This window comes from Neoarius graeffei, chromosome 19 (genome assembly GCF_027579695.1).
Source record: "Neoarius graeffei isolate fNeoGra1 chromosome 19, fNeoGra1.pri, whole genome shotgun sequence".
Classification (NCBI taxonomy): domain Eukaryota; kingdom Metazoa; phylum Chordata; class Actinopteri; order Siluriformes; family Ariidae; genus Neoarius; species Neoarius graeffei.
Window position 1 is genome coordinate 15,575,068 of NC_083587.1, and position 14,807 is coordinate 15,589,874.

Sequence of the window (14,807 nt, forward strand, 5' to 3'; positions counted from 1 at the left end):
CATTCACACTCACATTCACACCTACGGTCAATTTAGAGTCACCAGTTAACCTAACCTGCATGTCTTTGGACTGTGGGGGAAACCGGAGCACCCGGAGGAAACCCACACGGACACGGGGAGAACATGCAAACTCCACACAGAAAGGCCCTCGCCGGCCCCGGGGCTCGAACCCAGGACCTTCTTGCTGTGAGGCGACAGCGCTAACCACTACACCACCGTGCCGCCCACTGTCGAACTCCTTTCTGATATTGCTCCACTATTTGTCGGCGCAGAATTAGGGGGATTGGTGATCCTCTTCCCATCTTTACTTCTGAGAGCCGCTGCCACTCCAAGATGCTCTTTTTATACCCAGTCATGTTAATGACCTATTGCCAATTGACCTAATGAGTTGCAATTTGGTCCTCCAGCTGTTCCTTTTTTGTACCTTTAACTTTTCCAGCCTCTTATCGCCCCTGTCCCAACTTTTTTGAGATGTGTTGCTCTCATGAAATTTCAAATGAGCCAATATTTGGCATGAAATTTCAAAATGTCTCACTTTTAACATCTGATATGTTGTCTATGTTCTATTGTGAATACAATATCAGTTTTTGAGATTTGTAAATTATTGCATTCCTTTTTTTATTTACAATTTGTACTTTGTCCCAACTTTTTTGGAATCAGGGTTGTAGCTCTGATCTGATGCATTTGCACTTTCAGCACTTATTAATGTTATAAACATGCAGCACAGATTTCTGATTTATAAATAACACAGCAAACACATCTCCAACGCCAGGTTCCATGACAGAAGTTCATGTTAGATGGTTCAACTTTGTATTCTATTCCTCAAATCAGGAAAAAGAAACAATCACAGTAATAAATTGTGCACTATTACCGATCACTCCTTTCTGTTTACCTCTTACTCCTCGCTTCTTTGTTTGACCTTTTTTAAAGCACCATGAGCATTCCAGGCTTTTATAAGAACTTTGGATGAAGCACAATCCATGACTGAGAGATACTCGGGTACTTGGTTTGCTTCGAGATCTCAGGAAAATGGCGTACCGTAGGCAGGTCGGCGGCAGTGGCTGTCCGTCGCTAGCGATGATGACTGCTTCATTAGGATGCGCAGATGGGCTGCGAGGCCCGCGCCAGAGCTCCTCTCCTAATGAAGCACCTTGCACAGTAAGGTAAGACAAACGATGTCATGCCCCCATCGTGTTGTCTCTCTGGACCTCCAGACCTGACGCCAAGTGGTGCACAAAAGTGCCACAGACCTGATGGGTATGGAAGTTGCCCCACAGTAATAACTAACTGGCCGAGTGATGCCATTCGTTGGCCATTTGAGTGGCTCTTTCGCATGCCATCTGGTGGTGTACCATTGATCCTGTTGGGTTCATCTGGCACAGTACACTGAGAACCATCCTGCTGCCAGCGCCTTATTGGTGATGTACTATTTAACCCATAGCTGGAACCCAGGCAGGTGCTACCACTCCGGGTCAGAGCGGATCTGGGAGCAATGATGATTAAGGGATAACTCCACTTTCCCCAATACTCTAGTCCTCTTGGACCTGAGACTTAGCACCGGTTGCCATTTAAAGTTATACTCAGAACTAACTGCAGACAGGTGATGGAATAGTGATTGATGGAGATGTATTTGCCCATATCTCTGTCTAGCTTTAGGATTTATGGTGTCATGGCATGGTGAGACTCTGTGGGAAGTTGTGAGGTGTTTGGACAGCTGTGGCTCCAGACACACCAAAGAGGTCATGACCCTGATGTCTTGTTTAATACTCTGGATTTCGATCAGGATTGATTGAAGGCTACCGAGTTTTCTGTTACAGTTCTGCTTGCACATCCAGACCAAAAAGAAGTGCTTGAGGAAAGTTTCCTCGTAGGTTTATTTGGCTGAATTCTCTCATTTTGTGTCTTTCTTTCTCCAGGTTATTCTCTGTGTTTGGGTCAATCCTACTTCTTCCGTTTTAACCACCCAGAAGAGGCCAGTCGGATGAAGAGCATGCTTCCTCAGAAGAGTCCTGTGTCCCCGCTGGTTTACAGCACAGGTAATGAATCTCACATCTCACCTAACACTATACACCCCCCATTTACCTGAACAATCCCCTATGGATTCATCTAGACCTTGTATCCTGTATTTCAAGCAGCCCACATGGGGGAACTGTGGTTATTGGGGAGGGGCTATACACTGGGTTCAGTTACCTGTAACCAGGTGTTCTCTCTTCTTCCTGGACAGGTGTGTGTGTGTGTGTGTGTGTGTGTGTGTGTGTGTGTGTGTGTGTGTGTGTGTGTGTGTGTGTTATCAGCCACAATAGAATCCTTTGAAGTGCAAGAACCCTTTCAAGAGCCTTAAATGGTCAGCTGTCTGTTTTTTTTTTAGAAGATATCTTCTCAAAAGAGACACGTTTGCAGGCAATGTCTTGTGTAATGTCTCTGTCTTCTGTTTACTGATTTGCTTTGTTGTTGCTGTGGACGTTGATAGTCAGAGCCTTTGTGTCTGCCTTAGTAAACAGTAAGCACAGGAACTTTTTCAGAAATCCAGGAACAGGAATTTTTAGGAATTCAGGAACTTTTGGTGTTGCCTGGCAAAACCAGTCTATTATACGGTATATCTCAGGTTACAGCTCTTAGTTATGTTTTTCCCACTTCCTTTTCTTTGAAAGCTACTAGACAGCTAACTACACTCGGAGCGGAGCAATATCAAGGTGACTCCATCTCCATATCTCCATCTGTCTGAAACACCCTTTTTCTCAGCAACCACAAATCATAGACACTTGGTACTTGGTACCAAACTTCAGCTTGGGGTTCTATACCATGTATACCGTTTTGAGGTCTGTCACACATCGACTTCCTGTTTACTGACCGAATGTATTTACGAAACATATAGCGTGGATTTACAAAATTTTCGTAACACTTTTCTGAGCACCTACAAATCACAACTGCTTGATATTTGGTACCGAGCTTCAGCTTAGGGTTCTATACCATGTATACCGTTTTCAGGTCTGTTGTGCATCGACTTCCTGTTTACAGACTGAATGTATTTACAAAACATATAGTGTAGATTTTGACGCTATTTCAAGACGCAAAATGCTATTTCAAAATGACAGTTTACCAGGATGCTACAACCCTGATTCCAAAAAAGATGGGACAAAGTACAAATTGTAAATAAAAATGGAATGCAATAATTTACAAATCTCAAAAACTGATATTGTATTCACAATAGAACATAGACAACATATCAAATGTCGAAAGTGAGACATTTTGACATTTCATGCCAAATATTGGCTCATTTGAAATTTCATGACAGCAACACATCTCAAAAAAGTTGGGACAGGGGCAATAAGAGGCTGGAAAAGTTAAAGGTACAAAAAAGGAACAGCTGGAGGACCAAATTGCAACTCATTAGGTCAATTGGCAATAGGTCATTAACATGACTGGGTATAAAAAGAGCATCTTGGAGTGGCAGCGGCTCTCAGCAGTAAAGATGGGAAGAGGATCACCGATCCCCCTAATTCTGCACCGACAATTAGTGGAGCAATATCAGAAAGGAGTTCGACAGTGTAAAATTGCAAAGAGTTTGAACATATCATCATCTACAGTGCATAATATCAAAAGATTCAGAGAATCTGGAAGAATCTCTGTGCGTGAGGGTCAAGGCCGGAAAACCATACTGGGTGCCCGTGATCTTTGGGCCCTTAGACGGCACTGCATCACATACAGGCATGTTTCTGTATTGGAAATCACAAAATGGGCTCAGGAATATTTCCAGAGAACATTATCTGTGAACACAATTCACCGTGCCATCCGCTGTTGCCAGCTAAAACTCTATAGTTCAAAGAAGAAGCCGTATCTAAACGTGATCCAGAAGCGCAGACGTCTTCTCTGGGCCAAGGCTAATTTAAAACGGACTGTGGCAAAGTGGAAAACTGTTCTGTGGTCAGACGAATCAAAATTTGAAGTTCTTTATGGAAATCAGGGATGCCGTGTCATTCAGACTAAAGAGGAGAAGGACGACCCAAGTTGTTATCAGCGCTCAGTTCAGAAGCCTGCATCTCTGATGGTATGGGGTTGCATTAGTGCATGTGGCATGGGCAGCTTACACATCTGGAAAGACACCATCAATGCTGAAAGGTATATCCAGGTTCTAGAGCAACATATGCTCCCATCCAGACGACGTCTCTTTCAGGGAAGACCTTGCATTTTCCAACATGACAATGCCAAACCACATACTGCATCAATTACAGCATCATGGCTGTGTAGAAGAAGGGTCCGGGTACTGAACTGGCCAGCCTGCAGTCCAGATCTTTCACCCATAGAAAACATTTGGCGCATCATAAAACAGAAGATACGACAAAAAAGATCTAAGACAGTTGAGCAACTAGAATCCTACATTAGACAAGAATGGGTTAACATTCCTATCCCTAAACTTGAGCAACTTGTCTCCTCAGTCCCCAGACGTTTACAGACTGTTGTAAAGAGAAAAGGGGATGTCTCACAGTGGTAAACATGGCCTTGTCCCAACTTTTTTGAGATGTGGTGTTGTCATGAAATTTAAGATCACCTAATTTTTCTCTTTAAATGATACATTTTCTCAGTTTAAACATTTGATATGTCATCTATGTTCTATTCTGAATAAAATGCAGAATTTTGAAACTTCCACATCATTGCATTCCGTTTTTATTTACAATTTGTACTTTGTCCCAACTTTTTTGGAATCGGGGTTGTATTTGAAATCCCTGGGGAGAGACACAGCTCTTCACTTACTTGTTTCAGGGTTAATTATTTGTTGAAGTCAACATTCATAATAAGTGTCCTATTCCTTCAATTGCTTGCATTCTGGTATAAGCGAGAGCGGAGGGATACGTAAGTGAGCAGTAGCTCAGAGTTTTGTATCTTGATTTGTTCAGGAAGTCGACGTGTCTTATTCAGGATAGTCTCAGAACTCTTTTGAGCCTCAAAGGAGCTCCATGAGAGTAAAAATGAAGAAGGTAGTTCAAGAAGGTCATCTGTGGCACCATCTATGGGCCTGGAATCCTTAAAGATGTCTTTTAACACCCTGAGCAACTCTACCAAGCTGGGCAATATCTTCTAGTCTCTGCTATCACTGCTGTCCTTCTGTCCTCTTGTACAAGGCTGGTGTAAGGTTTTGCTTTGCTCTGGTATGTGCGTTATGAGTGTGCATATGTCCAGCCTCTGAGGTTTCCTTTGATCAGTCTGCAGCGTCTTGGCACAAAGCATGGAGAAGCCGGTCTGAATACACTGTGCAGATGAGAGAAACAGAGTCCACATGTTTAACTGTTCTGTTGTCCATCTTTGGCTCGGCTGCTTCTAGGTGGGCCGGACAGGAAAGCTTTATTTGAACAGGCTGATGGAAAAAAGACGATACAGCAGGCTGCAGCATGTGTGTGGTTCACCAAAGTCGAACAGAAATGTTTTGCTGTTCATAGACCTTGGGTCTTTTTCTATTTTTAAAAGGTAAAACAGCTGAGATTAAGGTCTGGGTTTGTGGATCATTAAAAGACAGGTTTCTGTTGTTTCTGCAGAGGAGAAATTTTACAGCAAGCTATTTTAGGAATAGACAAGTCTCCAATGAGTTTCCTTAATCAGCTCCCTTTTTTTCTTTTTCTTTTTTTTTGATATTGGATCAGCTGACAATTTATTGTTATGTAAAAATGCTGCCTTTAGGTACACTTCACACTGAGTTATTATCTCTTTTCTCTTTCTTTCTCTCAGATTATATGAAGTTCAGTAGCGATTTCAGTCCCAGTGTAGGTGGACCAAGTTCGAGAGGGGTGCGGTCCGTCTCCGAGCTGCGGGAATTAATGGACACCTTACAGAGGAAAAAACAAGCACTGGAGAACAGCCTGCGGACCAATGGGGACAGTAGCCCCTCCTACTTTAGCATGACCCAGTCCCCACCCTCGACGCCCAACTCCTTGTCACCCATAATCTTATCAAGCCCAGTATCTTCCTATCAGGACCATGCAAGACGACTCTACACATCTGACCGCCCTCCTCTTTTGGGTAAAGTCCCTGCCCAGTTGTCTAACAGTGTACCCCCCTCGCCGAGACGCAGTGATCAGCGGGAATACAACTCCTCATTTCCTCCTTCGCGACCAATGACTCGGAACCAGTCCCAGGATAGCCTCCTTGCTTCTTCAGATGGTAGGCGTGGCCAAACATCAAGTTCTTTCCTGTCTATGTGGAATGGCTCTGCCTCTACAGCAAGTGATGCCCTTCCACCAACTCCAGGAAGTGGAGCAGCCAGCATGCCATCTAGTCCACGATTAGCACGCAGGCTACTGCCTGAGGAAGCAGGACGCCCGATTCCAGTACCACGCCAAAGGAAGTACTCAGCTGGTTCTCTGACAGGAATGGGCATACCCGCTCACAGCCGCTCCCTACCCCGTCTTTACCGCCCTGGGGAGTCCCAGCTTGCACCTTTCACTCTACCATGGCCCCGGTCTTCACCCACCCCTGAGTCCAGTCACCAAAACGGGCATTCTGAAGTGGTCTCCATCTCCTTGTCCACTAGGTCCATTTCCAAACAAGTACCCACACGTACAGATATGACCGTGCCCTCAGATGCTGCAACCAGCCCACGTCAGGCCAAGAAAGTGAGCCTGACCTCCAGCAGCTCTTATTCGGATTTAGAGAAGCAGGCAGTGTGCACGTCCTCACCAGCCTTGGAGGTGGGTCTGGGCGAGAGGAGGCAGTCATTCGGGAAAGCCGGGATTGGTCCACAGGGTGGATTCCGTGAGAGGAAGGGCAGCATCAGCTCTCTGAGTGGGAAAGAAGAGCTCCAGGATTATCACCAGAGACAGAGAGATGAGAGACTTCGAGAGCAGGAGGTGGAGAGACTGGTGAGGATCTCTTCTGAAAGTGAACAAAAATATTTTTGATGTAGGGTTAAAAAGAAATTGTAACACATTTATTAAATTGTTTGCTATCCTACTTGAAGAGTTCTTATTTTGACATTGGAACACCAAACTATTAGGCAATGAGAAGTATCGCTGCCAAGCACGGAAGCTAGCTAATCACTGAAGCTAACAATTTGACGAGTTAAGCTTAGCATCTTCAGTACGGACATCGAGAAGGCAGAGTCAAACCCATCAGGAAGGTCATGATTTCTTTCAGATCTGTTGGTAAATTAGTAGGAAAAGATTTCTTAGCAACTCAGATTACAGCATAATTACATTTCAGCTTGTAACTGAACTTCCACGAGTACCTCTTTATTGAAAACATCCAGATTTACATGGAGTCTTGGCATAAATGAAGTAAAAACACAACGATGTTGGAAGACAGTGAAGTTAGCACTGTTGGATTCTGCATAATGATTGGTTAGAAGGTGTTGATTAATGTTCTATAACAGCTAATAATAATAATAATAATAATAATAATAATAATAATAATGCATTTGTTGTAATACGTTATCATCTCTATAGTAACAGCTCATTCACAGGAACTCGTACGCCGGACACTCTCCTAATAATAAACATGTGTAATCATTGATATGGTGAAGGAAAGAAACATTTATTTAATGTTTATGGAAGGAGTCTCCAGTGTCAGTAGTAAAGCTGTAACTTTTCCAAGAGAGACTTGTCGCGGCTTTTCGGTAACGTGACAAGCTGCGGTTTTTTTAATCTGCATTTAAGAAAGAGAAAAAGAGAGGCTGGTGAGGGCGCGAGAGCTGTTTATAGCTGCTTGTGGATGTTCGTCTATGTAGCTATACTGCATACAGCGACGGTACGTTGATAAAAAAAAGTACAGCATGTTGCTGTTGAACAAATAAAAATCATTTGTGATTGTTGCAAGCAGTAGCTGAAAGGAAATAAAAGCTGAATTTGCAGGTTCCCTTCACAGAACAGCTTCCATGTTTGTGGTGAGGAATCCCGCAGAGTGCAATTCTGGCCTGAGGAGGAGAGCAGGAAGGGAGAGGCCCACCTGCCTACGAATTAATCTCTTTTGTTAAAACCCTTTACGCACACACATGAAATTCCAGTTTTAATCACACACAGACACTGGGCAATGCAGTACTGACACTTTCTCTGTAGTGGGCAGAACAGACGATTCAGGCTGAGGTGGAGTTGCCCACCCCTCCTATTAATAGTCGACGCTGAACCGCATTCGCGTCTCTGCAAGCGTGGCCGCCCAAACACACACACACACTGGGAGGCCCACGATGGGGCGTCGTGAGCTGGCGGTTCTCCCGCACTGAGCTGACGTTCCTAATCCTGCCTCTCTGCTGGCCGGAGAGACTTTCATTCTCATGAACATCTGATTGTGTTTTCTCAACTTTCTCATGCTTTTCACGAGGCCACCTGTAGCTCCGCCCCTTCTGAGCTCAATCCAAAACCAGATGCCCAGGCCGCTTGCTCATTAGCCATTACAGCCCTGTAGTTGTGGTGGAACATTATGGTTCTGGATTAGAGGCTTGTGCTGGAGAGAGTAAACACCAGTTCGCTGCAGGTGGAGAGGCGTGTGTGTGTGAAATTTATATACATTCAAGCTACTCCTATAAGATGTAGCGTTTGTCCAATTCAGGTACAAGTGTAGCATTCAAGCATGATGCTTATTCAACAGCTGTTGGTTAAAACAATTAAATGTGTAAATATGATTTATTATAATTAAGTAAATAAATAATAAATGTTATTATGGTTTCCTCCCAAAAATATTCCAGTTGGTGGATAGTCAACATTAATTAATTTACCCTTTGGTGTAAGTAAGAGTGCTCATAGTGCCCTTCAATGGACTGGCATCCCATCCGGAGTGTATTCCCACCTCGCACCCGGTGTTCCGAGGATAGACTCCGGATCTACCGTGACTCTGAGCAGGATTATGCATCCGATTTCTATTTCTGTTTCTATTTCCTGAGAGTTGTTATCCTTTACTGGGGTCACAGCTCAAACCCTGACTCCTGATGCTTATATTTTTACACACACATACGTGTATGTGTGTCAGAAATCTTTTTTGCTTACATGTGTACACACGCACGCATGCATGCACGTGTGTCAGAAACCTTTTTAAACCCATCAGATCTCAGCAATGTGATGAAAATGAGACCCAAGTTGAACTTGAAGTGCTATTAATATTTGAGATGGTTGGGTGGGGGTGTCTGATGTGTATACCACACACACACACTTTATTAATGCCTTCCAGTGGAGCTGAACCAGCTGCTGTCTTGAACTTAGTAACCGTGTGACACAGGAGAAAGTGGTAGGATTAAATCCCTCCGGTTGTGTATTTCCGTCCTCATGATGGCGTTCAGTGCCAGCTCTGTTTTAGGTGGCATGAAGTTTCACTCAGCACCCACTTGCTCAGACACACTGGACCTGGCCAGCAGATAGAGCGCTCTCTCTAACATCAGTTTTAACCGAGTTGGTTCAAGTTAGATCGGGTCATCCGGTGCTACCGCTCATCTTTCTTTCTCAGGGTCGTCACTATGCACCCGGACGTCCTGAGCTCAGGCATCGTGGGCATGGTGAGTGCAAATGTATAAGAATTAGTTAAGATTAGTTTAATACTATACACAAACATCCGATTGTGTTATAATCAGATTGCACACAGAACGTGAGCCACATGTGACACATAGCTTCTGTTCTCATGTCCATTATGAACAGTCGTTCCTCTCTTTTTACTCTCTAAAGTTACAGCTTTACCTCTGACTGTTACAAAGCACTGACACTGGAGACTCCTTACACGTTTTTGTCTGTTTATTATTAATAAAGAGTCATGTCTCTGTGAACGAGCTGTCACCATAGAAAAGATAACATTAGAACGAGCACATTAATATACTGTACTATAATTTAAGTAAACCTGTGATTTGCAGCTGCACTACTATCGGAGCTGCTGTTAAAGAAAACTAATCAACGCCTCCTCTTCTGACCAATCAGAATCCAGATGTTAATTATAGTTACAAAACTGGTTTGGTTTGAACAGATTGTTAGAAGTCTGTAAAACATATTTCAGTTCTTTCATACATTATTTTTAACATCAGTGATAAATTAAGTGTTTCTGGATGTTATTACGGTTTCCTTTTTTACTCTGTATGGACTGAGTCATTGATGCACATCTGTATAAATCAGTGTAAATCTGCTGGATCATCGGTGCTGGTCCTGGCTCAGAGTTCAAACACAGGCGTTAGCTGTGATGGAGAAAGTTGTGTTTGTGTTTCATAGTTTATTTCCATAGAAGTGGCTGAATGCAGGGCTTTTCCGGCCTGTTAATTAGGATCAAAGCAGCATCCTATGGGCGCGTGTTCTTGCTCTCTGGCGGGAGTTTTTATGGACGTCCTCTGTATCTCCTCCAGTTATAGCGTCTGTTACTCAGCGTTGGGTTCTGTGAGATCACAAGAATAATGTTTTGTATTAGACTTGGAGGGAAATGTTTTGCAACCACATGACTGGGAGTACATGCCTGGAAGAATAATTGACTCGTGATTTAGCAGTTGTGTGTGATGTGGAGTGTGATTCTGAGCATTGTAAAAATGTTATAAGCTATAATCACAACAGCGGGTTGTGCAGGAATTCAATTTTTCCAATAATTCATTCAATTTATATTCATTTTAAAGTTGAAGTCAGGACAGTGTGTGTGTGTGTGTGTGTGTGTGTGTGTGTGTGTGTGTGTGTGTGTGTGTGTGTGTGTGTGTGTGTGTGTAAAATAGTGCCTTCACCCCCTTGAACATTTCTACTTTGTGTATTGTTACAACCAGGAACTGACATGGACTCAAAATAGTGTTACTTTTGGCAGAAACCCAACAGGACTCCTCGCTCTGAGAATCTCAGTGAAGCATGGTGGTGGCAGCATCATGCTCAAAGTTACCTTTGGGGTTGTTTCTATGACTAATCTCGTCTTTATCTGGTCACTGACATTTGATAGAATCACAGTTGTTCCATATTTTTTATTGATGGTGCTCTGTGGGATATTATTATTATTACCATCATTATCATCACTGTCTCCCACAGGAGCGTCAACGTCTGGAAACCATCCTGAGTCTGTGCTTGGAACGGGATCAGAGTGGCTCAGCCGTGGCAGACCTCCAGAAGATCAATAAGGAGCTGGAGAAGCTACAGGTGACTGAGGATGAGTCTATATTTTCCGATTCGGCAGAGAACGGATATGTCTCCGGGGCTTTGGCGTGCCAGGTCAGCGAGGAGCGCCAAGTTCGTCAGCGTCGTTCCAGCGGGCAGCGAGATATCAGGGTGGAGTCACCTGCTGGGAGTCTTCACAGCTCTGCCTCCAACCCATCCCCTCGACAGGCACGGAATACCAAGGTGGGATTTTGCGCAAATTTGCTATATATTACAAATGACATCGCTAGCTATCAAACATACACATGCGTACCTGTTCGACAAATTAGTAATAATGATTCAGGTGGGGCGGCACGGTGGTGTAGTGGTTAGCGCTGTCGCCTCACAGCAAGAAGATCCGGGTTCAAGCCCCGTGGCCGGCGAGGGCCTTTCTGTGCGGAGTTTGCATGTTCTCCCCGTGTCCGCATGGGTTTCCTCCGGGTGCTCCGGTTTCCCTCACAGTCCAAAGACATGCAGGTTAGGCTAATTGGTGGCTCTAAATTGACCGTAGGTGTGAGTGTGAATGGTTGTCTGTGTCAGCCCTGTGATGACCTGGCGACTTGTCCAGGGTGTACCCTGCCTTTCACCCGTAGTCAGCTGGGATAGGCTCCTGCTTACCTGCGACCCTGTAGGACAGGATAAGCGGCTACAGATAATGGATGGATGATTCTGGCAGGAAATGTTTGTGCATGAATGACCTCTGTAAACCGCAACACTGTCCACTAGAGTCAGAATTGGCCAAAGACAATCTGACAAACTTTTTGCGAGTTTTGTGGCTTCTCCTGCATTTTATCTTGGAGTTTAATTACAGGTTTAGCAGGCTTGTAGTACTCGAATCCGACTCATACCCTAATTTTAAGGACTCGTGACTTGACTTGGACTTGAGCACTGATGACTCGGACTCGTGCATTAACTGCATTTGGACTTGTAAACTGGAGATGAGGACTCAGATTTTTTCTTTATTTTTTGTAACATGCCATAATAATTTGGCATAAGATATTTATATCTACATTAATGTTTATACTAATTTCGTGTAAGAGTGTCACACTTGCACGCCTTGGCGTGTGCATCAGATAGACTCTCAGGCGCTCTCCGGACAGCGCGTGCACCAAGCGGACTCTCGCGCACGCCGTAAACGACTCACACCTGCACAGGATTAAGGCGCAATCAGCGCGCCTGTATAAAAACTGTGAAAACGCACTTACTTTGCGAAGTATTGAGTTGCGTTGCTAACACGTTACCGAGCCTTATTTCTAATACTTCACACTCCCTGACAAAGAGAAGCACATTCACCTGTTCATACGCCATGTTCAGGAACAAACTAATGTTGATGGTGCTGAAACAGCCACCGTTAAATGGTGCGGTTGGAGTCTTGTTCTCGGACTCGACTTGGATCAGTAGTGGACTCGACTCGAAATTTTCTTTAATGACTTGACTGGACTCAGACTCGAGGTTTAGTGACTCGACTACAACACTGAGGTTTAGTCAACAGCTCTTCTGTTAAACCTTCTGAGACTTTTCACATCATGGCCTTTCTGTATAGGACCTTTTTTAGGCATGGATACGAACACACACTCCTGCTTTCACACACTCCAGCGCACACAGGAATGTGAAGGAAAGGGGGAGGGGCTAAAGAGGATAATGTAATAACATGCATGCTTTTATAGGAGATTTAGGGTTTGGTCCGGAAAGAAGTCTGGGGTTTGTATATTAAAATAAGTTACATAATGTTTGTAGATACAGTACAGTATGCAGCTGGAGTATTTTTGAACGCTCCAGTACAGTTCCACGGACACTGAAGCTGTTCTGGTGGTGCACTGAGATGACTTTACATTGAATTTTCCTTTAATTTTTCATCCATCAATGGATCACATCTGCAATCCATACAGAGCTATGAGGCAAGATGCTGGAAATTATTTCTAGATGCACCATAAATCTGCTTCAAAGCTGCATTCCTTTGTTCTTTCTTTTGCAGTTTTGTTCTTCCTCCATCTGTCTTTACTCTTATGATTTCTCCTCGCTATCGTTCTCTTTCTCCACATCACAGTGCTGCAAGTCTGAGACTCGCTCCGTAACATCAACTCTGCCGAACAGAGATGAACATCACTGTCCGAATATAGGGAGGTCATGCACTACGTGTTTGTGCTGGTGTAACCTCACTTTAATTTGACCTGTGAGCTGTATGCACACACACACACACACACACACACACACAAAATTACCGTATGCACTTTCTAAGTGCTCACTTTATTCACTTAATGTATTTCTTTCTTTACTAGAGACTAGAGGTCAACATGTAGCTATAAAACTTTATTGCAACACTTTTAATTCATAAGAAACGACAATGTGACGGACAAATCATAAATTTGTTAGCGAGCCCTCTGGAAAAACGAACTAGTAGCTAACATAAGTGTAAGCTAGTTAAGATCCTCTTCTAACAAAGTTTCTACTGTAGCATGTAGCACCAACTTTTCCGCTCAGCGATGTGCTGTTCTGTTTTCGCATCGTACGCATTGTACTCGAGTCTAGCTAGCAATGTTGCGCTGATGGTTTTGTCTATTTTTAACAAAGCGACACAACAAATGAAAGCTTTTTTTTCTTTTTTGACAAAGTTAATAGAAAAGTTTCTGCAGATTTTTTTTCTTTTTCTGGTTGTATGCCGTACGTGAAATCTACTCCTGCTGCTGATTTGACCTCTCCTGCTAAGAAATCTCTCTACACATTTATATTTATTAAAAATACCAGAATATATGAATATGCACATTAGCTACTCCTACATGTCCTTGTACCAGCTAGCTAACCATTTGCAAACTAGCTCATATTAATCGTAAGGTCAATACAATTAAGATTTCTCCATTTGCATTGTGACAGTATTGTCTCACTGATTTATTTACCAAACATGTTATCATGGCAACCACAACTTATAGTTCATATCACATATCAAGATTAGATGTGTTCACTTGATAACTAGCTACTGTACCTAGGGTCAGTTTTCTGACTGTTACATTGTTAACTGTTGAAATGATGTAATCATTTGCATGATAGATGCAATTGATCCAGTGAGCTCATACGTAGGCCCGCCCCTGAATTAGTTTTAGACCGAGGTCTCTGTTTAGAATAGTTAATAAATCCAGAGCCTGGTATTTAAACATAGTTTATACGTTTTACTTTTTTTTTAATACTGACCCTGGAAGGCTTCATTCCTCAAGTTCATTCCTCAGTTTTTCCCACACGTCCTGACGGCGCTGACGCCGTGCTTTCCTGGCAAAAATGGTGTGTTTTTGTCTCTCGGGGCTGAAACTAAGAGCAGGCAGCCGCTATGAGCTGGGTGTAGACATCGACTTTATTAGATTAAAAGGAAAACCAGTCTGTGTGAACTGCTGGCGAGGGATCAGACTTTCCTGAAAATCTGCTGCTAAATACCAGCTCAAGAAATAACTCGGATTTAATCTGATTTTGGAAATGGAGCGTTACAGTCTCTTCTGGGGAAATTCACAGAATCATGGCCTTATTAGGTTTCATCTTTAGTGTGTAATGTTGTGGAGTAATGGCAAAAATGTTCAGTTTAATAAGATCTGCTTATTAATGTTCTTTTCACATTTTACATTATATGAGTGCAATAATTCATTGTTAAAATCGGTATAATAAATTACTGCACCGTCTTTTTTTTAGTCATTACCTCTAAGGCACTATCACTAAAGCTTATTTTGTTTTACATATTTGTTTACATCTCTCTTTTGCAGTCTAAAA

At 43.2% G+C, this 14,807-nt stretch overlaps 1 protein-coding gene across 6 annotated transcripts in view; it reads left to right on the top strand.

Moving 5' to 3' along the window:
* phldb2b (pleckstrin homology-like domain, family B, member 2b) overlaps positions 1-14,807 on the top strand; it is a 77,622-nt gene that overhangs the window by 34,226 nt on the left and 28,589 nt on the right. For all 6 annotated transcript variants that reach the window (XM_060899717.1, XM_060899721.1, XM_060899720.1 and 3 more), the window contains 3 exons: positions 1,917-2,036; positions 5,722-6,851; positions 10,953-11,261. In XM_060899717.1, the coding sequence (XP_060755700.1) occupies positions 1,917-2,036; positions 5,722-6,851; positions 10,953-11,261 (1,559 nt within the window). The remainder of the gene's footprint in view (positions 1-1,916; positions 2,037-5,721; positions 6,852-10,952; positions 11,262-14,807) is intronic.